This window comes from Doryrhamphus excisus, linkage group LG16 (assembly GCF_037039965.1).
Source record: "Doryrhamphus excisus strain RoL-2023G ecotype Guam linkage group LG16, RoL_Dexc_Guam_v1.1, whole genome shotgun sequence".
Lineage (NCBI taxonomy): Eukaryota > Metazoa > Chordata > Actinopteri > Syngnathiformes > Syngnathidae > Doryrhamphus > Doryrhamphus excisus.
Genome location: NC_136372.1, coordinates 377,439 through 400,733, shown reverse-complemented (window position 1 = coordinate 400,733; position 23,295 = coordinate 377,439). Strand labels below are relative to the sequence as shown.

Below are 23,295 nucleotides of genomic sequence, written 5' to 3'. Positions count from 1 at the left end.
GATACAAAAACGTCATCATAAGACATCATGTATTAGTGGTGCCTTTTTCTTCTTGGCAGGTTCAGAGACCAACCAGTAGGGGGTGCTGTAAGCCCAGTGGTCAACCGGCATGTAAACTTAGCTGTAATATGTTCGGAATAATATGCCTTAGCTGTGTTCTTGCTCTTTATTATGAAGTATCGTCTTACAGAACAAGAAAATACAGTTGTCCCTCGAACATCGGGTGTTCGAACTGTAAAAGCGGTGGCCGTCTCTTGTGTCCCTACAGAGTCCCCGTAGCCTACCCGGAAGTGTTGCGCAGTGTGTAAACAAGGCAGTAGCAGTAGAACTGGAGGCGTGTTATTTCACGTCTTCATCCTGATGCTCTAATAATGTTGAATAAGACATTTTTACAAGGTCATAAAAGGTTTTCTACACCCACCGAATGTATCCACTTCGCGGAAATGCCCTTAACTGCGACAAAGACGGGACGACTGTACGGAGAGCTGTGTGCTTTCATGCTAAAGCAGCTCAAAACATTCAGTAGCAACATTATTTTGTTCTGAAATAAGGATTGTTGCCTACCTTTAACTATATAATAGTAATAATATATAATAGTTTAGCAATAAACCTCCACTTAGCAGTCATTTATTTTTGATGATGTGTTATTTACACTTGACTTCACAGAGGGACTTTTATTTTGTAAGCCCTGAGCGGAAACCTCGTGCCGGTACGTCACGAGCGTGACGTCATGCTTCAAGAGACACGCGAGCGAGAGACGAGCGCGGCTCAGTCCACCTGCGAGCGCGGCGCGAAGAGGACGGGATGTCGGGTGACGGTATCGGCGGTCCGTGTGAGAAGTTTCAAGCCAACTTGTTCAACCACAGCAAATGTCAGAACTGTTTCAAGTCACGTGAGCTGCACCCGCCCAGCGACCCCCTGGTGGGCCAGGTAAGACCACCAACTTCTCATCTACTCCAAGTTGCTAGGAACCAAGGTTCATCACTTCCTGTAGCAATAACAAGCTAGCAAGACGTGGTATGTCCATCACAGCGATGTTTAATAGTTTATTGATTAGCAATCAAACCTTCTCCCATACGTGTCAGAAGAAATACATCCTCAGTATGATTTCATATTTCTGTTACTGTCAATCATAAATAAATCATATTTTACCACAAGACAAAAAGAATTTGGAGGCATCCTTTTGCCAAAACAGTGTTGTCATGATCTGGCTCCGCCCCTCCAATCAGCATGACATGTCAGCCACAGCATTAGGTACACCTGATGTACACCACGCGCTGGTGCAGGTGTACCTAATGAAGTGGGCTCCGGTCAGGTGGGGTCTAACCGCCCTGTGGTCACATGACCTGCAGGGGAAGCCCGTCTACGGCGGCTGGCTCTGTTTGGCGCCCGAGGGGACCGACTTTGAGAACCCGACTCAGAGGCCGCGGGTAGGTCAGGTCACATTTTTACGGTCACCCGGTCCGGGTCGCTGACGGTGGCTTTGTCTCCGCCCCCCGCTCTGTGTAGAAATGGCAGCGCCGCTTCTTCCTCCTCTACGAGCACGGCAGCCTGACCTTCGCGCTGGATGAGCTGGTGAGGACGCCATGTTGGGTCCAGATGTTCACAGAGGATTTGGGCTTAGCCAGCCCGCTAATGCACCTTACACCCCCTCCCGCCCCAAATCTCCATCGTTCATCCTCACGCCATCGTCATAGTAACGCTCTTTTGCCTCCTCCCAGCCCAGCACGCTGCCTCAGGGCACGGTCAACATGAGTCTGTGCACGGACATCTTGGACGCGGAGCCGCGTACGGGCCAGAGGAACACGCTGTGCATCGTCACCGCAGAACAGGAAGTGTTTGTCCGGGCTGAAAGCAAGGAGATCATTAACGGGTCAGTGCCTGGTGCCGCCTTATTGGCTGCGTCCCAAATGGAGTACTTGCATGAGTACACTTCATTAAGAGTGCTGGGTACGCTGTGTACTTAGCTGCTGAGTGCGTGAATGCTGACGGTGTAGTGCTGTCCCAAATCCATGACTGGAAACGTGACTTGCAACCCCTCACGTTAGCCCCCCCCCCCCCCCCCCCCCCCTTCTGCTATGGAGACAAAATGGCGACTATTGAGGGTGCTTAGTGTCTATCACTGCACACTCACCATTTGGACTGTTTGACTGTAACATCCGAGTAGTGACAGTGTTGTACTTCTCAGTGAGTTAGACTAAGTGTAAGTGCACCAGTGTACACTTACGCACTAAACTAAGTGTAAGTCCACCAGCACTTATGCACTAAAAAGACTAAGTGTAAGTCCACCAGTGTACACTTACGCACTAAAAAGACTAAGTGTAAGTGCACCAGTGTACACTTACGCACTAAAAAGACTAAGTGTAAGTGCACCAGTGTACACTTACGCACTAAACTAAGTGTAAGTCCACCAGCACTTATGCACTAAAAAGACTAAGTGTAAGTCCACCAGTGTATACTTACGCACTAAAAAGACTAAGTGTAAGTGCACCATTGTACACTTACGCACTAAACTAAGTGTAAGTCCACCAGCACTTATGCACTAAAAAGACTAAGTGTAAGTCCACCAGTGTGCACCACCACCTTTGGGTTCTGTCGGGGTCACATGACGGCGCGTCTCTGCTGTTTCCTGCCAGATGGAGCGAGCAGCTCGCCGTCTACGTGAGCGGCGGCAGACAGAACCAGAAGAAGAAGCGCAAAGTGGAACCTGTCGGCAGCCAGGTAGAACGCGGTGAGACTTTGGCGATTTCTTCACCGTTCATCTGAACTCTCAACCTCAGGAACCCACTCCAGCCAAGATGGCCGCCACCCGCGCAGAGACCGTCAACCATCTGCAGGAAGACCAGCAGGCCGAGACCACCGCCATGTGGGTCCGGGCGGGCAGGGACCCCCCGGTGTCATCCAGGAAGGGCAGGAGTGACGCCCGTCTCCCCGAGCGAGAGGTAAAGGGTCTGGTCTGTTGGCTGGATGCTACTTTAGATGAAGCCATGGTAGACACCTCCTGTCTGGGGGAACACGTATCGCCTGAACGTGTGGCAGTGACTCCCATTCCTTCTCCTGGGAATGTCGCCACGGGCTGGTCACTGCCCCATGTGGGCCCGTTGCCAGTAGACCTTCTCAGTGGTGGAGGTGCTGATGACAGATTATGTTGTACAAAGCATCAGGATTATGTGCTCCTAAAAGCCCCCCCGCCCCCCCGCTGTGCCGCACAGCAAGCTAATCCTCCTGATGCTCTGCTCTTCTGGATGATGGATGCAGACCTGGTCTTTGCTTTGGACCAAAGTCTGCTCAGGTCACGCCACGCGATGGTGGTGGTTGCCGTAGAAACAGATGACAGCTCGTCAAAGCTGGCTTGAATGAATAAGTCAATATGATGTTTTGTCTTTTGATAGCCGGATTTACTCAACTTCAAGAAAGGCTGGATGGTGAAGCTGGACCAGGATGGTCAGGTAGGACCATCACACCGCAGACATCCGATCATCCATCCATTTTCGCGGCCGTGCTGGAGCCTATCCCAGCTGTCTGGGTCCACCCTGGACTGGTGGCCAGCCAATCCCAGGGCACATATAGACAAACAACCATTCACACTCACATTCATACCTATGGACAATTTGGAGTGGCCAATTAATCTAATTAACCCGGAGAAAAGCCACGCATGCATGGGGGGGGCATGCAGACGCCACACAGAGATGGCCGAGGGTGGAATTGAACTCGGGTCTCCTAGCTGTGTGGCCACCCCGCAGAGATACGCTCATCAAATGGCTATTATTCATACATGGCTCGCTAACCCTACCGCTAGCTCTTCAAATTTCTGATCAACATTTCCAATAAAAGTGAGTATTGTTATTTATTAGATTAGATTGACCTCCAAAACCCTCCCATTCTCTCTTCAATGGCCATTGTTCACTCGCTGCCTTGCACATGTCAGTATGAAATGTAGCTACTCGTCAATCAAGGGAAGGAATTGATCCATGGAGGATTCACCTGGACTCATGGCATCTAACGGCTCCACTGCTGTCTTTGCTGCCCTCTAGTGGAGGAGGTACTGGTGCGTGCTGTCGGCTGACAGCCTGAGGTTCTACAAGGACTTCCAGGCTGAGGAGGTGTGTCCACGTTCAGCATGTCCGCCTTGCGTTGTGTCCCCGTGTGAGACGTCTCTCTGTCCTCTCCGTCCACTCAGCTTTCCGACCTTGAACGCGAGGTGGACCTGACCGAGTGCTCCAACGTGTGTGACTGTGACGTCCAAAAGAACTACGGCTTCCGCATCCACGTAAGACACCGTCACATCGGCGCCTTCTTGTGAGCTTCACCGACATGAAGAAACCTTGACGTCCTCCAGACTCCACATGGCGTCCACACGCTGTCGGCCATGACGGCGGGAATACGAAGGAACTGGATCCAAGCTCTGATGAAGAACGTGCGCACAGCTCCCGATGTCGGCAGGTAAGGTGACGCACGCTTTGTCTGTCAGCGGCGTACACCTGACATGGCTCCGCCCCCTGCAGCCAGCCAGACGTGACCAGGGACTCGTCGGAGAGGTGCAGGACCGTTCTCGAGCCAAGGTGTGACGGTCGCAACAAAACCTCGGACTTGGTGGAGTGGAAGTCCAAGAGCAGACCGCCGACGGACGCCGACCTCCACGCCGGTCAAGCTCCGCCCTCGCTGCAGTCGGGCGACCTGGAGAAGAGTCGGAGGAGGGAGCTGAGGAGGAGACGGTGCGAGAGCATCCTGGGCGTGTCTCCCGGTCGCGAGGTGATGGGCGATGCCACGGCGGCCGGTCCCAGGTCGCGGCTGGAGGAGCAGATGGAGGCGTGCTGGAAGCAGGTGGAGAAGACCACCTTCAGGCACGTCAGGAGCATCACGCTCACCAAGCAGGCGTCTGTCACCTCCACGCTGCACGACGACAAGAAGGTGCTCAGCACGTCTGCTTCAAAAGAGCCGAACGCTGTTTGACACTCGATCTTCTGGTCTCCTTGAAGGGTCAGCTGGAGGACTCGGAGAGCGGAGGACAGCAGCCGAGGGCGTCCAGTCAGGTAAGACCTCCTCTTTGTCTCCTCAAACCATCACAGTGGTCTCACGCTGGTCTTTCCCAAGTTGGAACCTTTGCACGGATGTCCGGTGAGGACAGGAAGCAGGAGTCCAGAACATCCCGAGGAGGAGAAAGCCACCACGTGCAGCCACGTTGCAGACCAGGAAGTACTTCCTGTCTGCTGTGATGCCCAGTGTGGACATGTGGACCTTCCGTGTCCACATGAAGGACAACCAGGCCACAGCTCCTCCATGTTGGACACGCTGGCTGAAGCGGGCGGCGACTCGCTAGGGGGCGCCGCCGAGGAGCCCGCCCATGTCAGGAAGGTCTCCCAGGAAGTGGCGCTGCCCACCAGGCAGACCCTCGCCCTCCACCGGCGGAACCAGGAGATGCTGAACCAACTGAGCGAGGCGGACCTCCACATCCAGCGTCTGAAGGAGGCGCTCAGCAGGAGATACGTCCAGGTGCATCCCAGAGAGATGGAGGATCTGGAGCGGGAGCTGATGGAGAAGGAACAGCAGCTCCTGGAGGCCCAGACACTGATCACCTCCCTGGAGGAGAGTCTGAGGGACGCCCAGGCTGTCCTGCAGCGCCACGTCCCAGCAGAGAAGTCGGAGCAGGAGGGAAGCGTCGGGAACGTTGAGGGCTACCTGCTGAGATGCTTCGAAGCCACGGAGGCCAAGCTGAGCGAGCTGGAGAAGCAGCTCCACCAATCGGAGCAGAGACGAACGGAGCTCCAGGTGGAGAACGCCACCCTCAAGGAAACCCGGAAGGTTTACCTCCACAGAGACGCTCAGACGGAGGCGGGGGACTTCCTGCCGCTGCCCAAGGAGGCGGAGGGGATCATGACGCTGAGGTGGAACCTGGAGAGGTTCCTGGAGGTCGTTGACAGGTTGGGCGTCAGCAAGACCAAGACTTGGGTGGCTGATGAGCAGCAGGAGGAGGGCCGGCTGAAGTGGGAGGAGCCTCGGAGCACGGCGCTGGATACTTCCTGCCCCGGGGAACAGGAGGCGGAGCTTCTCCGCAGCTCAGCACCGCAGATGATTCCGGAAAATCAGGTGTTGCTTTCAGCTGCTGAAGAGGAGTCCAGCTTCGATGGCGGGAGGCGGGGCTTAGAAGGGGAACCCCAGGGGAGCGCTGTGGATGGTCTTTGGGACGATGACAGCGACGCATCTTCAGACGCTAGCAAGCAGCCGTGCCATCAACGTCTGGTGGAGCTTTCCGGAATGATGGGCCACATGACCACGTGCTCCTCCCTGCAGGACCGAGCGCCGGAGCGACTCTTTCACGTCTCCAAGCAGCCGTGGGCGGCGCTCTTTTACCTGGCTGCCACACAAGTGGCGTACTGCTGTCACATGACCAGGCTATGCTCCGCCCATTCCTGCAACCACTGCCGCCGCCTGGCCGCAGAAAATGAGGAACTGAGAGAGAGACTTTCCCACGCGGCGCAGCGGGCGGCGAAGGTGAACACCGGCAGCCAGACGCACAAGGGCAACCCAAGGTCGGGGCGGGGTCACGGCGTCTCGCTGGAGGCCCGGCGCCAGGCCGAAACAGAAAAGATGCCGTCTGGCGGCGAAGCGCGTCCAGACTTGGAGACGGCTCAGGTGGCCATACTGACAGCGCGCGTGACGGAGCTGGAGGAGCAGCTGTCAATCACCAGCCAAAGCCTGACTTCTGCTCACAGGCAGCACGGCAAGGACATGGCGGACCTCAAGGTAGGGGGCGCCAAACTCACCGCAGGAAGGGGGGCCTTGGCTTCCTCACCCTCTCGCAAAAAGTCAGAACATGCTAGCACCTAGCTTGATAGCACCTAGCTTGATAGCACCTAGCTTGATAGCACCTAGCTTGATAGCACCTAGCTTGATAGCACCTAGCTTGATAGCCCCTAGCTTGATAGCCCCTAGCTTGATAGCACCTAGCTTGATAGCCCCGAGCAAGATAGCACCTAGCTTGATAGCACCTAGCTTGATAGCACCTAGCTTGATAGCACCTAGCTTGATAGCCCCTAGCTTGATAGCCCCTAGCTTGATAGCACCTAGCTTGATGAGGCGGAGGTTCGTACGTGACCCAGCATGTGTGTCGCCATCAGGCGGTGTGCGAGCGTGGCCTCACCGCCATGGAGGAGTCTCATTTGAAGGTGTCAGAGGAGCTGCAGCGGCGCCACCTACAGGAAGTGGATCGCCTCCTGGAGGAGACGGACAGGCTGCTGGAGGAGGAGACCGCCGCCACGGCAACCGGTGAGACGCTCCCGCAGACGCGTGCCGGCACCATTGTGACTTCCTGCGTTGTCTCCTCAGCCATGGAGGCCATGGAGCGAGCGCACCGCCGGGAGATGGACAAGGAGGTGCAGAGGAGGTGTCAGGTCATCAGCGTGACAGGCGGCGCCGCGCTCATGGAGCATGTGCACAAACAACATAGGTGCTCCTCCTGTCTTAGCATGTCGCCCTACGCTCTCTCTCTCTCTCTCTCTCTCGCCCGCCACGCCAACCCAACCCTGTGTGTGTGTGTGTGTGTGTGTGTGTGTGTGTGTGTGTGTGTGTGTGTGTGTGTGTGTGTGTGTGTGTGTGTGTGTGTGTGTGTGTGTGTGTGTGTGTGTGTGTGTGTGTGTGTGCGCGTAGCGAGGAGCTGGCCTCCTCCCAGCGTGAGTTGGAGGGTTTATCCTACGAGTTTTCTCAGAAGTGTCTGGAAAACAGTCGCCTTTTGCAGGCGCTGGATGCGGAGAGGAAGGCGCTGAGTCAGCGTCAGCAGGAGAACCAGAACCTGATGGCTCTGAACCAGGTGGGCTCTGCAAGGAGGCCAGATGATCCCTGAGAAGATTCTCCAAGCGGCTTGACTTTGTTGTTGTCGAACAGGAGCTGAGCACACAGCTGATGAACAAGGTCAGCCCGTCCTCGCCGTCGAAACAGGAAGCGCTACCCCACGGGCACGACATCGGCGTCTACAAGATGGAGGTGAGTTGGCGGGAGGAGACGTCTCTGACGGCGTGGTCATGGCGACGCTGCTGTCCTTGCAGATGCTGCTGCGCGTGAAGGAGTGTGAGCTGCAGAGCGTCCGCCAGCAGCTCAGCTCTCTGCACCACAAAGTCCAAGCCACACAGAAGGTCAAAGTTCACCGTCTGGCAGCACAGGAAGTACCAGGATGTCAGCAATCACAATAAGATCACATCCTGAGATGAACGCTTGATACGCTACTAGCATTAGCATCTTTTACTGGCGTGTGACGTGTTTACTTGTGTGTGTGTGTGTGTGTGTAAATAAAGACCAAAAAATTGCTTGGAAATATTTGATTTGAAAGTTGCATCAAGCCAAAGATGATTCCATGAAGGCCATTAAATTTAAGCTTGTAGACGCATTCGTTAGGTCGTCTGTTACTTTATTGATCCATTTTACTAGTTGTGGCTCACCTTTGTGGACATTTACTCTGAAAGCCTTTCCTCTTCCGGTTTGGATGAGCGCGTGTTTGAGGGGAGCTTGACTTCGCCAGGATAACAGCTGCCATCAGCTAGCTGACATTAGCCAGCTGCCATTAGGTCGCCACGCCACATGAATACATGAGTACAGAACATGTCTACTTCATGCCTGCTTCGTGTTGCCAGCGCGTCTTCTTCATGGCTGCTCGTCCTTCAACGAGGCAAACACGTTGGTGACTTTTAACGGCGCCGTGTGCGTGCTAAAGCTAGCTAGGCAGCTAGCATGCTGTGGTGGGTGCGATTGAAGATAAGGTAAGATAAGATAAGAGTTCCGTGACTGAGAGGAAAGAGTAAACATTGAAGCCTCCGCCAAGACCAAACAGGTTCGCTCTTCTTTTTCATTGCTGTTGGAACATCGTACCTTTATTAAGGTTAGCATGAACAAACGGCGTTTCTTCGTAAACTCATGCCGTCTTTATTGTTTGTGAATTTGGTGAAACTGCTGATAAAGTTTTATTTGAATGACATGTTTATATTGCTAATGCATTTTTAAACATACTTGAAATCTATTCAAGAGCTCAGGTGTTTTTTAAAAAGTGTTTTAATTGCTCCTCTACTTTGTGTATTACTGCAGCTTGACTCGCGGCAAATAAACAGTTTTCAGCGATGGGGGCGGTCCCAGGCGGCTACGATGGACCTGTCTAAGGGCTTCTCTGTGGTGCCCAGAAGCCACGCCCCCATTAGGGACCTGGCCAAGAAACCAGAGTGGTACCACAGACGCCCGGCGAGCCCCCACGTCCACGCCGCCTGCAGGAGCAGGGCCGCTCTGCTGCCTGATGACGGCGCCGGCGCCGAGTCGGGCAGCTACGCCAACGCTACGCTAGGTCCCGGCCTCTACCGCGATGGCGTCCATGGAGACCTGTGGTGTTCCGGCTTCTACGGGCCCGGCGACGGGGACAGCAGCGGCGAGGAGGACAGCGACAGCAGCTCTGACGTCATCGTGCTGGTGTCCACGTCCAAGCAGCCGCTCTTGTGCTCCTCCTTCGTGGCCGACGGCGTGCGACGTACATTGGAACCGCTGTCGCCCGTGCGAGGCTGCTGTCGTCGCACCGAGCTTCCGAGCTCGCCGAGCCGAGACAGCTCCTCCTCCTCGGAGTCGTCCGACAGCTCGGCCGACATCCCGCCGCATCACGCCAGGCCCGTCGTCCTCCTGTCGGACCTGTGCGCCGCCTACGCCGACTCCGCCTACTCTCGCGCGGACATCTCCAGCAATGACAGCGACGTGGTGGAGGTTCCCGTGACGCCGGTGACCCCGCCAAGACAAAAGACGCGTCAGAGGAGTTTGGGGAACGATGAGCGGGTCCAATCTTCGCCCACTCAGCTCAAACGCAGGAAGCGCCCCGCCTTGCCCCGCCCCCCACGTCACCGCCTGACACGAAGTGTGAAAAAGGACGCGGTGGGAATTTACTACGAGAGCTGCGACTCTGACAGCGTAATGACGTACGCGTTGTGCTCCTCCGGCTCCGACGACGCTCGTCCTCCTTCCCCGTCGCAGGCAGAGGCGGAGCCTCGGCATGAGCACCAGAGGCCGCTCGCCGCCCGCAGACGCAAACAGACAGAAGGAAGGAGGCGGGCCCACACAGCTGGCAGGACGAAGACGGCCGCGACCAGAAGAGGAGGGAGCCGACGAGCCGCGCCTTCCCTCTTCCCGCCACCGGAGGCGCTCTTCAAAGTCCGACAGTCCAAAAGGAAGAGAACGACGACTTCGGACATCTTCCACCCATTTGTGCGCATGCGCCGCCATCTTTGCACGGTGGTCAACCAGCAGGAAGACGCGCTCACGCAGGACGCACGGCAGAAAACGGCCTCCGTCTCGTCTTCCGGCTTCATTCCCAAGACTTCCTGTTTCCATCTGGCTCGCCACGCCGCCGCCGATCCCGCCACGCCGCTCTGCTGCCTGTGCGGTCACGTGACCAACGCCCACGGCCTCGGCGACCTCCACGGACCCTACTATCTCGACCACGCCCCCTCACCCAGCTGCGACCAAGGCGAGCGCTGGATCCACGCGGACTGCGGCGTCTGGAGCGCCGGCGTCTTCCTGGTGGGGGGGAAGCTGTACGGCTTGGAGGAGGCGGCCAGCGTCACACGCCGCACTGTCAGTCGGGGTCCAATGGCGTCTGCTCGCTGTGTCATCACTCCGTGACTCCATGCTACTTCCTGTTTCAGGTGTGCTCGGCGTGCCAGCGATCTGGCGCCATCATGGGATGCTCCCAGAAAGGATGCACACGCAGCTACCACTACACCTGCGCACGACACTCAGGTAGCCTCCGCGCACGTGGGTGTGCACGTGGGTGCGCACGTGGGTGTGTTTGACCAGCGCGTGTGTGCGTGTGTTTAGGTTGCATCCTAAACGAAGACAACCTGTCCATGAGGTGTGGCCTGCATCACATGACCCGGCATCAACGTCACAAACAGGTCAGCAGGTTTGCATTTCATGGCTGCTGTGACGACCTTTGACCTTCAAGTGTCATCTCCGTCAGAGCTAGTCGTGGCGGTCCGTCAGTTGACGTCGACCACAACGGACGAGCCGACTCAGCCTTTTTGAGTGATGTCAGATGGTCATGTGACACAGGAGCGATGACCACGGCCATCCCAAAGTAATCAGATTACTGGACTAAGTAACTAAGAGTGGCCAAGGTCCGTCTTTTCATGTGTCAATCTTTTTCTTCCAGAACATTCCACCGATCCCCCCACCCCGGGGGGCAGCCTTTGGACCACGCCTTCTGCCTTGTGATGTCATTGAGGGTGGCGTGAGCTCAAGACAAACTTCCTGGTAAACATTTGACCTCTTTGTTTATGTTCAGGTGGAGAATAGACTACTTCCTGCAACTTCTGACTGCCTTCGCTTTAGTTCCAGGTGCCGCAGCATCCTGGCTGGGACCGGTCCCAACATGGAGGCCAGCCGCTCGGACTCGGCAGACGATCGGCGGCGATCGGCAGTCATGCTAGTCACAGCTCAGCCGAACATGAAGCATTTTGAATTGTTGATGTTTAAAATAAAATGTTTCACCATTTACATGTGCAGGGCGTAGTACTGCAAGCTGCCACAGGGGGGCGCCACATGACATCTCTTTGAATGTTATTCGGTAGTATGAGCCTTCCTTTGGTCAGCCGCTGTAGTTCACCTCAAACGTGACCAAGATTTGATTCTTATTTTGATGTATGTTAGACACGTGTGCCCCGTTGACGCACGCGCGCACACACACACACACTAGTGGTCAGATGCCACAGTCTATAAATACACAGATATATTTTATGTTTATATATAAAACAGGCTTGTGGCGTGCGGACACACCCAGCCCTCCGCCCACATTCCTGGTGACCACAGCAGGGCGCTGCCACATGGACACAACAAGTCAAAGACAAAGTAAGTTTAATTTCCCTGTAGAAGAAGAACTGTATGAATATTCCACGTGAGAAAATAGTTTCTAAGTAGAAAACGGGAAAAGGAGTGTAAGGATATCAAATACTGACATGACTTTGGAGGACTTTTCATGCAGGGCTACTTTTTGTTTTCTTTGGTGTGTGTGTGAGAAACAGGAAGTGTGAGGAAGCAGGCTTGACTTCCTGTTCAGCATTTGGAGTGGGAGTTCTTGTTGGCGTCCATGTTGGCCACTAAGAGTCTCAGCGAGTCTCCTGAGGAGCGAATCAGCTCTCGGCCGCTGTGGAGGAAAGGTGAGGTGAGTGCAAGGAGAGCTGGGGGGGGGGGGCACCATGGGGGCGGCATACTTACACGCTGTACTCCAAACCCACCAAGCTGACGCCATTCACCGCCAGAATCCGATCTCCCGTCTTGAGTCGTCGACACAGCGCGGCGGGAGACTCGGGAACCAGAGACTTGACGTAGATTCCGCTCATCCTCAGCGCCGTCTTCTGCTCCAAGACACCAAAAGTTGAAACAGCGGAAGGCGTGTGATTGGCCGGAGCGGCGTGACGTCGTACCGTGCCGTCTACGAGCGCCAGGCCCAGGCCGTGGGGTCCTCTGTGGATCTCCACGGTGAACACGTCTTCCCGCCCGTCATCTTCTCCTGCAGGACAAAGGCAGCCTAAATATCCGTGGTGCTCGCCATCTGTTAGTCCTTGCAGTACTTCCTCCCCTCTGCAGGGGGCAACAGCGAGGTGCACGTCCCACAGTGAGGAAGCATTCCAACCGTAGCGCCGTCTAACGGAGAACAATGCAACGGGGGTGCCCGTGTTTCCAGGAATGTAACCCGCAGTCTGTAATTCTTGGCTGGGATGAGGTGCGGCCTGCAAAGCATCATGGGAGCACCACGCTCCACCGACGCGTCATCCCTGATCATCACTGATGAAAGCCAATGGAACTCCTCCTTCCACCCCACGTGTGCGCCCGTGTGCGTGTGCACGTGTAGCTTACCAGCGCCCTGCTGAGACTCCGCCTCCTGCTGTGCGCCCTGGGGGGTGTCGGGCCGTGTCAGGACGCAGGAGGGGTCCAGACGGAGGTTCTTGTGGTGGTCCTTTGGGCTGTCAACTTGCAGACTCTTCAGTTTATGGATCAGGACCTCCTGGCAGCTGCTCAGGTCACCGTGACAACCGGGGGTCTCAGTGGGCGTGGCCTGAGAGGGGGTGTCCCGGTCCCGGTGGACCGGACTCCGGCGGGTTCCGCTGTGTGATGAGAGTGTCTGAGGAGGAGATCCTCCAGTCAGGAACATGCCATAAGATCATAGAACTTCCCCTTCTTCAACTGACCTCCTGGCCCTGACCTATGACCTCTCTCAGACGGGCCAGCTGCTCCAGGAGGGCGGGGTCACGGCTGCCGCTGCTCGGGTCCAGAACAAAGGTTCTGCTGGGCAGGATGAGCGGGGGGTGCTGCTCAAAGTTCTCCAGGATGTCTGCTGCACACAATGAGCTCAGCATGACTCAGCACTTTATGCCGAGGAACCTTGGTGCAACAATGGAGGCCAAATAGGCGTGGTCATCGTGTTGGAAGAGGTCGGCCCGTACCGCCATCACACTCACCCGTCCTGGCCGCCTCCTCGGCATGGTCCGGTCCAGGATCCCACCTGCCGGGGGGGTTCTTCCCCGTGCTGTACTGGCTCAGCACGTGCTGAAGCTGGGCCGCATTTAGCGAGGAAAACTCCGCCCTCAGAGACGACCACGACGCCTGCCAACACCAAACACACCTTCGGGAAGCGTCCTCCACACATCACGTACTCACAAACATCTCCTTCCTGCACGCCGTCAGCCCTCTAACTGCGGCGTGGACGCCATCTTTAAGGCGTTTCTGGCCGCCTGACATGAAAGCTCTACTACTACTATTACGTTGATATTACTTAGAATACTTTGGGATAATACTTTGATATTACTTAGGGATATTACTGATATGTACAGCAGATCCTCAAAGGAAGTGGTCCTGCTGGGAAAAAGTCATCTGGATCATAGAGACCCAGAATAAGTCCAGGTGTGAACCACGTCAGCAAAGCAGGCGGGGGGGCCTTGATGACGTCTTGGTGTGTCATGTTGTGTGCTGGCAGACAGGAAGTGGCGAGTAGAGAAGCATCGGCGACGCCGGCTGACCTGCAGGAGGGTTTCTTTGGGCGTGGCCAGCAGGTTGACGGCGGCGGAAAGCTTCTGGAGGAAGTCGGTGGCCACGTCGCCCAGGCTGGCGCCGTGGACCCAGTCCATCAGCAGGTCCAGGTTGGCCCGCATCTGGACACCACGAGACCACTGGTAGAAGCCGACCACGGAGCCTGCCGTCAGCACACCATCACCATCATCATCATCATCATCAAGGAACATGGAAGCATCTGTGGCTTGGTGCTACCTCTCTCCATGAGCGTGTTGAAGAGCGAGGCGTTGATGAAGAAGAAGAGGTAGGCGCACAGCTGCAAGCGGATGTCGGGGTGCACCTGGAAGCCGCTGAAGAGCCGCAGAGCTTCTTGCAGAAGATCCAGGATGCTGCTCAGCCCGTCCGGCACCCGCAGATGGCCGCTCTCCGAGAAGGGGTTCCCGTCCAGCAGCGCCGGCAGGGCGGAGTACATACTCTGTGGAAGGATGACACGCTCTACTACCTTCTCTGGATTGGAGGGGGGGGGCAGGCGCTGTTGCCATGGAGACTAGAGGAGGAGCTGACTCATTTCTAAATCTGCTTTCTTATCTTTTACTCAGTCATGGCAGGAAAGGAAACACTCCTCCCTCCCTTTCCTCTCCTGCACACTTGCTCTTCCTCTCTGGAAACACTACTCTCTCTCTCTCTCTGGATAGTGTTTGGACATAAGTGTTGGGACGCATCTCCTAACCAATGACAGAGTGTGTGTTATCTATATAGTGTGATAGTGTTATTAGTATACTTCCACAGCAGAGGGGAAGAAGTGTGATGGTGTGTTTGTGTTGTCATGGAAAGGGCAGCACTATCCAGAGGGACATTAACATGAGTCGTGTTTCCTTGTTGTCTTTCACGCCCACCCTCCTCATTGGGTGTGTGTGTGTCACCTTGGTGAGATAGTAGACCGACTGCTGGAAGGTGAACATGATGACCTCCTCCAGGACCGTCATGGCCTCCTCACAGGCAGAGCGGGTGAAGGACACGTCCTCATCCCTCAGACCTGCGTCCATGAGCGTGAGTGACAGACGCAGTGCGGCAGGGTGTGGCTCCACGTGGACGGTTGCGGCTCACCTTGGCGGTCCCGCCTCCAGGCCATGAGCTGAGGGACTCGGTGCTGGATGAAGTGCAGCAGCTCGATGGAGTTGGCCATCCACAGAGCCAGCGGCCGCAGGCCTGACATCAGACCTTCAGTCTTGAGGAGGAGCGTCCCTTCAGTCCCGCTGAGGAGGTGAAGGATGTGACATCATGACATGGAGCTTCTACTTTCCTTGGACCGTGCAGCTTGGTCTGCTCACCTTCCTGTCTGCATGCTAGCTAGCTCCTTGGTCTTGTCCTGTCACACACCAACTTATGTCAGTGCAGCCTCCCATATCTCCATTCCTAGGTACCTGCTTGTCCTCAGGTCTAACCACGTCACGACATGGCAGTCCTGGAGGACACCAAGTGTACTCACCCAGACCTCGTGCTGGATGCGTGCTGCGATGCGGAGCAGCAGCTGTCGGAAGTGACGGAGCTGGAAGGAGGAGGCGGAGTGTTGGATGCAGAGGCCGAGCAGGAAGGCGGCGGTCAGCTTTGGTGCCGGTCCGCTGGGCTCCGACATGTCCATGATCTCCTGCAGGACCCGTTCCTCCTGCTCAGGCTCGTAGCTCAGCAGGACCTGAGGCTCGCTGCAGCGAGGCGGGAAAGCGCGGGTCTTGATGGCGGTAGGCGAGCTGCATGATTGACAGGTGGATGAGGGCGGCGCGTCTGAGCCGGGACACAGTCTGCCCATCCAAGGAGGGACCTGCAAGGCTCCTGCTGCGCCGGTGGGATCCTTGAACATGAACAAGTAGTGCTCCCCCAAGCCCACCAGGTCTCCGGGGTGCAGCTCCGACTCCTCCTTCAGCACAAAACCGTTTCTGGTGACGAGGGCGCCGTGGAGGGGCTTCAGCACGGTCACAGTCTTTGTGGGCTCGGCGGCCGAGTCCACGCGTCTGACACAGCAGTGCTGAGGAAACACGTCAGGAGCGAAGAGCAGGATGTCCACCTTTAACTTCTCCTCGTCGTCTCCGCTGCAGTGCTCCCGGCAGCAGCCCAGCACCGTGCTGCTGCCGCTCATCAGGTAGATGACAAAATCCTGCAAGAACAACACCCGTCCGTCACAGCTGCCCGGCAACCTGACGTCAGGACTGCCAGATGATTCCTGAAGAGGAAAGCTGGCTGTCCTGATGGAAGGTTGAGTCGTGACGTAACACTCTGGAAGCTGAGCGGCTCAGCTGGAGGGTGAGGCAGGAATGGAAGGTCTTACTGGCCAGACGACTGGGATGTCCTGACCTCAGGGTCGCTGCAGCGCCGGTGGAGGGAGCCCCTCCCCCACAGAGGGAGCTCACGTCCTCTAAGAATAACTCACCCGCCTCTAATCGGGTTTATCTCCTCCTCAGAGCCAGCCACCAGCGTGTGTCCACGTTGGGCTGAGCTGGTCCAGGAGAAGACCGCTGATGCCTGGACTCAAGCGGCCACCAGCCAGCGCCCCTTTGGGGGCCGCAGCAGCACGCACGCGCCCGCCAGGAGGGAAGCAGGCGTTTGTAGCGCTGATGCCAAGCGAAGGTGTAACTAAGCTTGGGCTGCCACGTGGACTTCCTGTCCCTCAGTCCTGATCCTGAAGTCTCGTGAGGCTGCTGAGTGGATTTTCTGTCTCAGCTTGTCAACACCACACCTGCAGGGTGTTTCTGGCAGCTTGTGTTGACCTTCACCCTTCCGCCGAACAAATCAGACCTCCACCAAGGCAAGCGCCACCTCCTTGCCACAAATCATGAAAGTACCTGGCAGGCATAGTGGTATGCAGGAGAACACCAACCTGGACCAGGAGGGGTCGCTGAGGCCACATTTAACGAGTAATTAGTCTGCAACAACCTAAGATGGAGAGGCTCTCCAAGGGCGGGGGTTGGAACGTCCAAGGTATCATGGCCAATTCTGCTGAGTAAACAACCTGTCTCACCTGTCGATGGCAGTAGCCGTGCAGAAGCAGGAAGTAGGGGAAGTCAAAAGGCGGATGGATGGAATACTGAGTGCTGTTGTCATCGCTGCTCTCCGTCTCCTCCTTTTCCAGGCTGAGCCTCGCGACCTCCTTGTCCGCCTCGGCCCTCTGCTCCTCTCCGAGCGCTGCGTTGGCCTCCTTGCCCATGCCGCTCAGGTCCATCTCGCTCAAGCTTCTCCAGAAGTCCAGCCCGTCCGCATCCTCCACGCTCCCGTCCACAAAGAGCGAGGTGGCTCTGGAGCGGTTCTTCTGCAGCTTCCGGGCCTGAGCGTTGATGCCTGACACCCCAGAGACACGGGACAAGATGTCAGCTGGCATTAGCTGGGACCTGCTGGGACCCTCGCTAAAGAACAAGCACCGTATGTGATGTGAAATAGCAGGATGTCACATTCATATTCCTTTCAATGAGCCCCACTTCCTTTCTCCACAGTCCTGCTGGAGAAGATACCTTTCAGCTTTGGATGTACAGCAAACACAAATGACAAAGGAGATAACATTCCTCAACACCAGGTCTGGGAAGCGAGCTAATCCCTGTCAGCAGGAAGTGAAGTGATGGGAAAAGGAGACAGCGGGTGGTCAGTGGGCGGAGCTTCCTAGGGGGGTTGCATGGGTGTCTGTCGTCAACAAAGATAAGAGAAGCTTTTTGCCTCCCATGGCCACCGTCCATGAGCTCCTCCAGCCAAGATAAGGAGGACAATGAAGGCTGCAATAAGGGCTGACGAAGCATCTTCTCTAAACCCCCCCCCCCCCCCCCCCTCCAAGTCCAACGTGTGTACCTGCTGTCACCGTGTCCCGCTCCTTCAGGCGCTGCTCCTCCACGCTGGACCTCCACTGGATTTCAAAGCGTCTGGAGAATCCTTCTTTAGGCTTCCACAGCGACTGCAGCACCAGGGGCTTCTCATTGTCCCCCACCACGCGGAAACACTCCCGCCTCCACTTGGTCTCGCCACTCGTCTGGCCAATCACGTCGCACAACACGTAGCCGCCGGCATCCTCGTCCTCCAGACAGTACCTGCACATCAACAAGTCCACCACTTCCTGCTTCATGGTCTGGGTTGTATTTGTGGGGGTGCTGGGTGGGAGCTCATCATAGAATTTGCATTATTAGCCACGACGAAAAAAAATAAGCTAAATAAACATGTTTGGCAAGTAGGGATGCAGGACAATTATCACATGCTAATCCATACACTCATCACTTGAATGGGACATTCTGGTGCCATCTTGGCTGCGCTGTCTGACCTGTCCAGGGCTTCCTTCACCAGTTCCTTAGCGCTGGACTGAGTGGTGGCCAACACGCTCTTGTAGTTGGTCCCCTGGCAGATGTCGCTGCCAAAGATCTTCAGGATCCCCGGGACAGAGACCTGGCAGGACAGCTCGGCCGGGTCGTCTTCCGCCTGGAGCTGCGCTCGTCCCGGGCGGCCGGGTGCGTCGCCCAGGACGGGACTGCGGTTGAAAACGCTTGAAAGGCGGTTGTTGTGGCGGCGGATTTTGGACTTAGCGGGCTGCCGGACTCCCGTGCTCTCTGTGGAGCGCACGGTGCTGACCGAGTTGTTGGACCTGGGACAGAAACAGAAGATAAGTCTTTGTGGCAAATGAGTTGAGACAAAGAGGAGGTGTCAGACTCCTAAAATAAGTTGAGGAATGTACACCAGGAGTTGGGACACTCCCCTCCCTGTCACATATACTTTTACACCATTTAAGTTCAAGCCAACCACTTCCTGTGGTTCTCGTGTCCTATCAGACAGTATTAGACACTTTTACATTCTACTTTCACTTTAGTGAAGCACCTGTAGGAGCTTCACTAGCCATACAGCCATTCAGTACATAGTACTAGTACACAGGCCCTATCGTATTCCAGTGGCTTACTGTGTTGATCCATTGCTGGCTTTCCGGCCCAGTTGGACCAGTCTCTTCTTGGGGGAGCGGATCAACAAAGCCACCCCAGCTTGTTTATTGCCGTGGCCGCTCCTTTCCTCGCCAATCATCTTCCTTCAGCAAAGTCCCTGGAAGCTTCCAGCAGCATTATCATCCAAAATGTCCCACGAAGACACCATGACCAAGGACGCAACTATCCCTCCTGGCTGGCACGAGACGGGCTAGCTTGATGACGACACACTCACGGATGTAATAACTTTAGAACTTTTCCTCACAGGGGAGATCATTGTGGAAGACCCGGGCTGGGATGGGCTGGTCTCGAAAGGGGTCCGGTCTAGAAGAAGACCACTGATGACTGGACTCAACCTGCCGCCGCCTCGACACAGAACCCCTTTGGTAACGTCACCGCAGCATCACGCGCACGAGCTCCCTCGCGAGGAGGCGGGAAGAAATTGGCACACGCACGCGCGAGTCGTGCTGGTCATAACGTTGATTTAAAATGAAGGATGTAAATATGATTGAGCTGCCATGTGTGGGTGCTTTTGTAGATTGTTAGTTCTTGTGTGTCTCATGTGACGCTTTTGACTTTTTCACTGTTAACGTTTCACTTTAATGTTGATTTTTAGGGTTAGGGTTGTAGCGACATCCAGTGGTCAGCAACGGTAACTGCCAAAGCCCAGGGGCATTCAGTGAAAGCCATGTAAAAACTGTTTTTGTGCCTCCATGTCGACACGCAGCGTATGTCATCTCTGTCTGGCATTCCCTTTCCGACTCACGATTTCATAGTGACGGTTAGATGAATAATGACATGATAAACTCAACTAAAGTACTTATCTGCTCGCTTAGCGCGCAGGGCGCCGCTGGTGTAGTGGTATCATGCAAGATTCCCATTCTTGCGACCCGGGTTCGATTCCCGGGCGGCGCAACTTTTTGACGTCATCACAGATCAGTACCTTAAAGGTTGTCAGACTTAATAAAGTGTTAAATTAGCATGCTGGCTGTGGCGGAGGCCCGGTACACACGCTAGCCATGTTATTATGCGGCTACGTGTGATACTAAGCTTGGAAACGCCTTGTCGACGTTGAATGAGATCTGCACGTGTACCAGTTTTGAAAACCGGAAGTGACTAATGTGGTTAAACGAGGCAGAGTTTGTGTGTGTGTGTGCGTGTGTCCTTTATTGAGGAGCATGGACTTGTTGCAGAGCTCCTGCTCGCTGCTAAACATGTTGGGATCCTAACCAGGCTTGGGTGAGCCTCAGCAGGTAAGATGTTAGCTTCAACGTCCATCAGGTGAAAACCACTCATGGAAAACCATTGGCTTTGCTGTTCTCAGTCCGCTGGGACATTGTTAGCTCTTTTCACTTCCTGTAGTCTGCTTTTATGAAGTGTTCGTCCGCTTAGCAGCTTCCTGAGTGACTATTCAAACTACTGCTGCTCCAACACTGGGAGAACATGATGGAATTTTCCATCATTTGGTGCTTCACCAGTAGGGGGCGCTCTTCCTCACCAACATACAGTAGATGTTTCATAAACTGCTGCCATGTGTTGTGACTCCATGTGGCACTTTATGATAACGAAAGTCGATGTTTGATCACTTTGGCACCAGAACGTCCCGGGCTGGCCCACGTTTCTGTTTTATCTGCACCAGTACCTTGAAAGGACCTTTACTGCCATGAGGTAGAGCAGGGAGACGTAGCAACACGTGTCCACACGTAGCCAAGCGCTCAAAGAGCAACAGAAACCTCTCCGCTTCAACAGGAAGTTGGCAGCGTCGTGTCGCCAGCATGGAGGCCACCGGAAAGTACGACTTCACGGCGTCCATGTCGGGCGAGCTGAGCTTCAAGAAGGACGATGTTATGAAGGTGAGGAAGGTCTTGCCAAAAGCGCTTCCAACCCTTGCTGATGTTCTGCGGCGCTGCCAGATCTTAAGCACGCAGGGCGACTGGTTGAAGGCCGAGATGGACGCCCAGGAAGGCTTGGTGCCAAAGAACTACATCGCCATGCGGACGCCCAGGTGCCACATCCTTCCTCCTCACTGCAGGTCTTGGTGGGTGTGCCTTGACGTGTGGATGTTGGTAGTTGGTTCCAGGAGAACGCCACTCGCGGCACAGCGGAACACTTCCTGAGCGCCAAAGACATCGGACACTTTGTGATCCGAGGATGCCAAAGTTCACCCGGAAACTTCTCCATCTCCGTCAAGTGAGTGTTGCGCTGCGGTTAGCTCAGATGAGAATTGTTAGCTCGTGCTGGCAGCTAACACCTGTTAGCACGCTGCTACAGGGTGCAACTTGAGATGACCTTTGAACTTTGAACCAGACACAAGAGCGAGGTGCAGCACTTCAAAGTCATGCGGGACCGCCGAGGCCACTACTTCCTGTGGTCTGAGATGTTCACCTCGCTCAACAAGCTGGTGGACTTCTACAAGACCACGTCCATCTCCAAGACCACCCAGATCTACCTCACGGACACAGGGAGCCCCCCCGCGGCACGCTCGGTAAAGAAAAAACACTTTCATTAAAAATCACTATTTGAAAACTTTATTGAAAAAACACTTTCAAGAACAATGTAAAGATAGACATATATATATTTTACTATATAACTATTTCATTAAAAAGTCATGTCAAAAATGATTCAGAAACAGCATTTAAAACCACACTATATTTAAAAAAGATTTCATTTCAATCACCATTTAAAAAAAACTTGATGTGTTACACTAAAATGGATGGAGGAATTTTGAAATGAACTTTATTGAAATAACACTGTAGTTTAAAAACAAACACTATAAAAAAACATCATCTCCAAACACTATTTTTAAAACATACTTCCTGTAAAAAACTGGCCCAAATGTTTCCACCCTGTCGAAGATGAAGAGAGGAAGTTTACCTGAGACACCCAGCTCAGCCCCCACGACGACGGCCGCCGCCCCGAGCAGACCCTCGGATCATCCTCGCCACCAAGCGGTACAAGCAGAACGGGACACGTCCGCCATGTTGGGGCTTGAAGGTCATGGTGTCGTTCTGCAGGCCCAGATGCTGCGTCTGGAGGAGCGGGCTCAGTGTGCGGTCCAAACGGGAAGAAGCGGTCCCGTCGGTGCTGACGTCACACATCTGGCCCAGGTCAGACCAGCCCCCCCCCCCTCCCCACATTGTAACCACGCCCCTCACATTGCTAAAAAGGCGCTGTGGTCCGTGTCGGCGCTGCAGGTGAGGGCCGTGTACGACTTCACCGCCGAGGAAGACGACGAGTTGGGTTTCTGCGCCGGTGACATCATCGAGGTGCTGGACAGATCGGACCCGTCGTGGTGGAGAGGACGGCTGAGGGACAAGAGCGGCTTGTTTCCCGCCAACTACACCAAACAGCTGGGCACAGGCCACGCCCCCAAGACGTACAGTCACTGACTTCACAATCAGTGCTGTCCTTCACAACATGGCCGCTCACGTACTTTTCACCTACGTAGTTGTCTGAGCAGATCAATCCAAGTCAGCCATGTTGTCTTACATACAGCCATGTTGTTTTACGTACAGCCATGTTGTTTTACGTACAGCCATGTTGTTTTACGTACAGCCATGTTGTTTTACGTACAGCCATGTTGTTTTACGTACAGCCATGTTGTTTTACGTACAGCCATGTTGTTTTACGTACAGCCATGTTGTTTTACATACAGCCATGTTGTTTTACGTACAGCCATGTTGTTTTACATACAGCCATGTTGTCTTACGTACAGCCATGTTGTTTTACGTACAGCCATGTTGTTTTACGTACAGCCATGTTGTCTTACGTACAGCCATGTTGTCTTACAGTCTTGTATTTTGATGAATATATTGATGAGGATGACTATGGAGGGAGTAGTAGTAGTAGTAGTAGTAGTAGTAGTGCTACAGCTTTTGACTGATTGGTGTGATTGACAGCTGATCAGTCATGTGGAAGATGAGAAAGAAGAGAAAGAAGAGAAAGAGAAGTTAGTGTCTTCCGTTGGACGAGCACTACAACAACAAAAGTACACGTGAAGCTTTCAAGGTCTGGCTGTTGTCGGGTCCTGTTGCCATGGTTACGCAACAGCACAATGGAAACGCCACCTTGAGAGAAGAGAGGCTGCCAAGGACTGCCACGGACTTGTTAGCCTGCTAGCTTTAGCACTCTCCTCAGGTGCCAACTTCCTTCCTGTCACGCTGTCGGCAAAGAAGATGCAATCCACATCCCTTTAATCGGCCTGCTGTTGATCAGCTGCTTGTCATGTGATCACCTGAAAGGAAGCCGTCTGCTCCACCAGGATGAAGACCAGGATGAAGGATTTGGATGTTTCTTGACATTCTTCTACTTCCTGATGAGTTGTGTTGCTGCT

At 54.8% G+C, this 23,295-nt stretch overlaps 4 protein-coding genes and 1 non-coding gene across 14 annotated transcripts; 4 read left to right on the top strand and 1 right to left on the bottom strand.

Moving 5' to 3' along the window:
- Nucleotides 1-441: 441 nt before the first annotated feature.
- Nucleotides 442-8,356, top strand: LOC131102836 (uncharacterized). Of its 2 annotated transcripts, XM_078797491.1 has the most exons (19): nt 442-930; nt 1,353-1,430; nt 1,510-1,575; nt 1,722-1,873; nt 2,637-2,721; nt 2,781-2,942; nt 3,393-3,449; nt 4,035-4,103; nt 4,181-4,270; nt 4,340-4,443; nt 4,506-4,911; nt 4,980-5,033; nt 5,095-5,231; nt 5,262-6,744; nt 7,119-7,266; nt 7,327-7,447; nt 7,648-7,807; nt 7,882-7,980; nt 8,043-8,356. In XM_078797491.1, exons 1-19 carry the CDS (start codon nt 805-807, stop codon nt 8,184-8,186), a joined length of 3,741 nt encoding a protein of 1,246 aa, XP_078653617.1. In that variant the 5' UTR covers nt 442-804; the 3' UTR covers nt 8,187-8,356. The 2 variants fall into 2 exon arrangements, with proteins under 2 accessions (XP_078653617.1, XP_057904392.2); XM_058048409.2 differs by having other exon boundaries at nt 443-930; nt 5,095-6,744.
- Nucleotides 8,357-8,506: 150 nt separating this feature from the next.
- On the top strand, nt 8,507-17,818 carry LOC131102863 (uncharacterized). 3 transcript variants are annotated; one of them, XM_078797494.1, is made up of 9 exons: nt 8,507-8,821; nt 9,073-10,593; nt 10,665-10,758; nt 10,837-10,913; nt 10,979-11,095; nt 11,171-11,271; nt 11,350-12,178; nt 17,150-17,436; nt 17,508-17,818. In XM_078797494.1, the coding sequence occupies exons 2-5, from the start codon at nt 9,130-9,132 to the stop codon at nt 10,982-10,984; spliced, it is 1,641 nt and encodes a 546-aa protein (XP_078653620.1). In that variant the 5' UTR covers nt 8,507-8,821; nt 9,073-9,129; the 3' UTR covers nt 10,985-11,095; nt 11,171-11,271; nt 11,350-12,178; nt 17,150-17,436; nt 17,508-17,818. The 3 variants fall into 3 exon arrangements, with proteins under 3 accessions (XP_078653620.1, XP_078653619.1, XP_057904475.2); XM_078797493.1 differs by lacking the exons at nt 17,150-17,436; nt 17,508-17,818 and having other exon boundaries at nt 10,837-11,095; XM_058048492.2 differs by lacking the exons at nt 17,150-17,436; nt 17,508-17,818 and having other exon boundaries at nt 8,507-8,869; nt 10,837-11,095.
- LOC131102841 (ras-associating and dilute domain-containing protein) lies at nt 11,845-19,396 on the bottom strand. Of its 3 annotated transcripts, none has more exons than XM_058048419.2 (16): nt 18,944-19,396; nt 18,317-18,634; nt 17,854-18,089; nt 17,039-17,355; nt 15,515-16,177; nt 15,357-15,394; nt 15,133-15,281; nt 14,949-15,061; nt 14,281-14,500; nt 14,034-14,206; nt 13,476-13,620; nt 13,205-13,348; nt 12,874-13,164; nt 12,441-12,526; nt 12,232-12,371; nt 11,845-12,160 (listed from the first exon to the last, which is right to left on the bottom strand). In XM_058048419.2, exons 1-16 carry the CDS (start codon nt 19,060-19,062, stop codon nt 12,070-12,072), a joined length of 3,243 nt encoding a protein of 1,080 aa, XP_057904402.2. In that variant the 5' UTR covers nt 19,063-19,396; the 3' UTR covers nt 11,845-12,069. The 3 variants fall into 3 exon arrangements, with proteins under 3 accessions (XP_057904402.2, XP_057904401.2, XP_078653618.1); XM_058048418.2 differs by having other exon boundaries at nt 13,205-13,351; nt 18,944-19,393; XM_078797492.1 differs by having other exon boundaries at nt 12,874-13,138; nt 13,206-13,351; nt 18,944-19,387.
- Nucleotides 17,826-23,275, top strand: grap2a (GRB2 related adaptor protein 2a). 5 transcript variants are annotated; one of them, XR_013630062.1, is made up of 8 exons: nt 17,826-20,215; nt 20,712-20,815; nt 20,876-20,967; nt 21,033-21,152; nt 21,270-21,447; nt 21,818-22,069; nt 22,157-23,099; nt 23,178-23,250. XR_013630062.1 is itself a non-coding variant. In XM_058048582.2 (8 exons), the coding sequence occupies exons 2-8, from the start codon at nt 20,738-20,740 to the stop codon at nt 22,349-22,351; spliced, it is 852 nt and encodes a 283-aa protein (XP_057904565.2). In that variant the 5' UTR covers nt 17,826-20,215; nt 20,712-20,737; the 3' UTR covers nt 22,352-23,275. The 5 variants fall into 5 exon arrangements, 3 of the variants coding, with proteins under 3 accessions (XP_057904565.2, XP_078653630.1, XP_057904564.2); XR_013630063.1 differs by having other exon boundaries at nt 23,204-23,238; XM_058048582.2 differs by having other exon boundaries at nt 21,818-21,913; nt 21,977-22,069; nt 22,157-23,275.
- Nucleotides 19,807-19,877, top strand: trnag-ccc (transfer RNA glycine (anticodon CCC)). Its single transcript has one exon. It is a non-coding gene; the product is annotated as a tRNA-Gly (tRNA).
- Nucleotides 23,276-23,295: the final 20 nt, after the last annotated feature.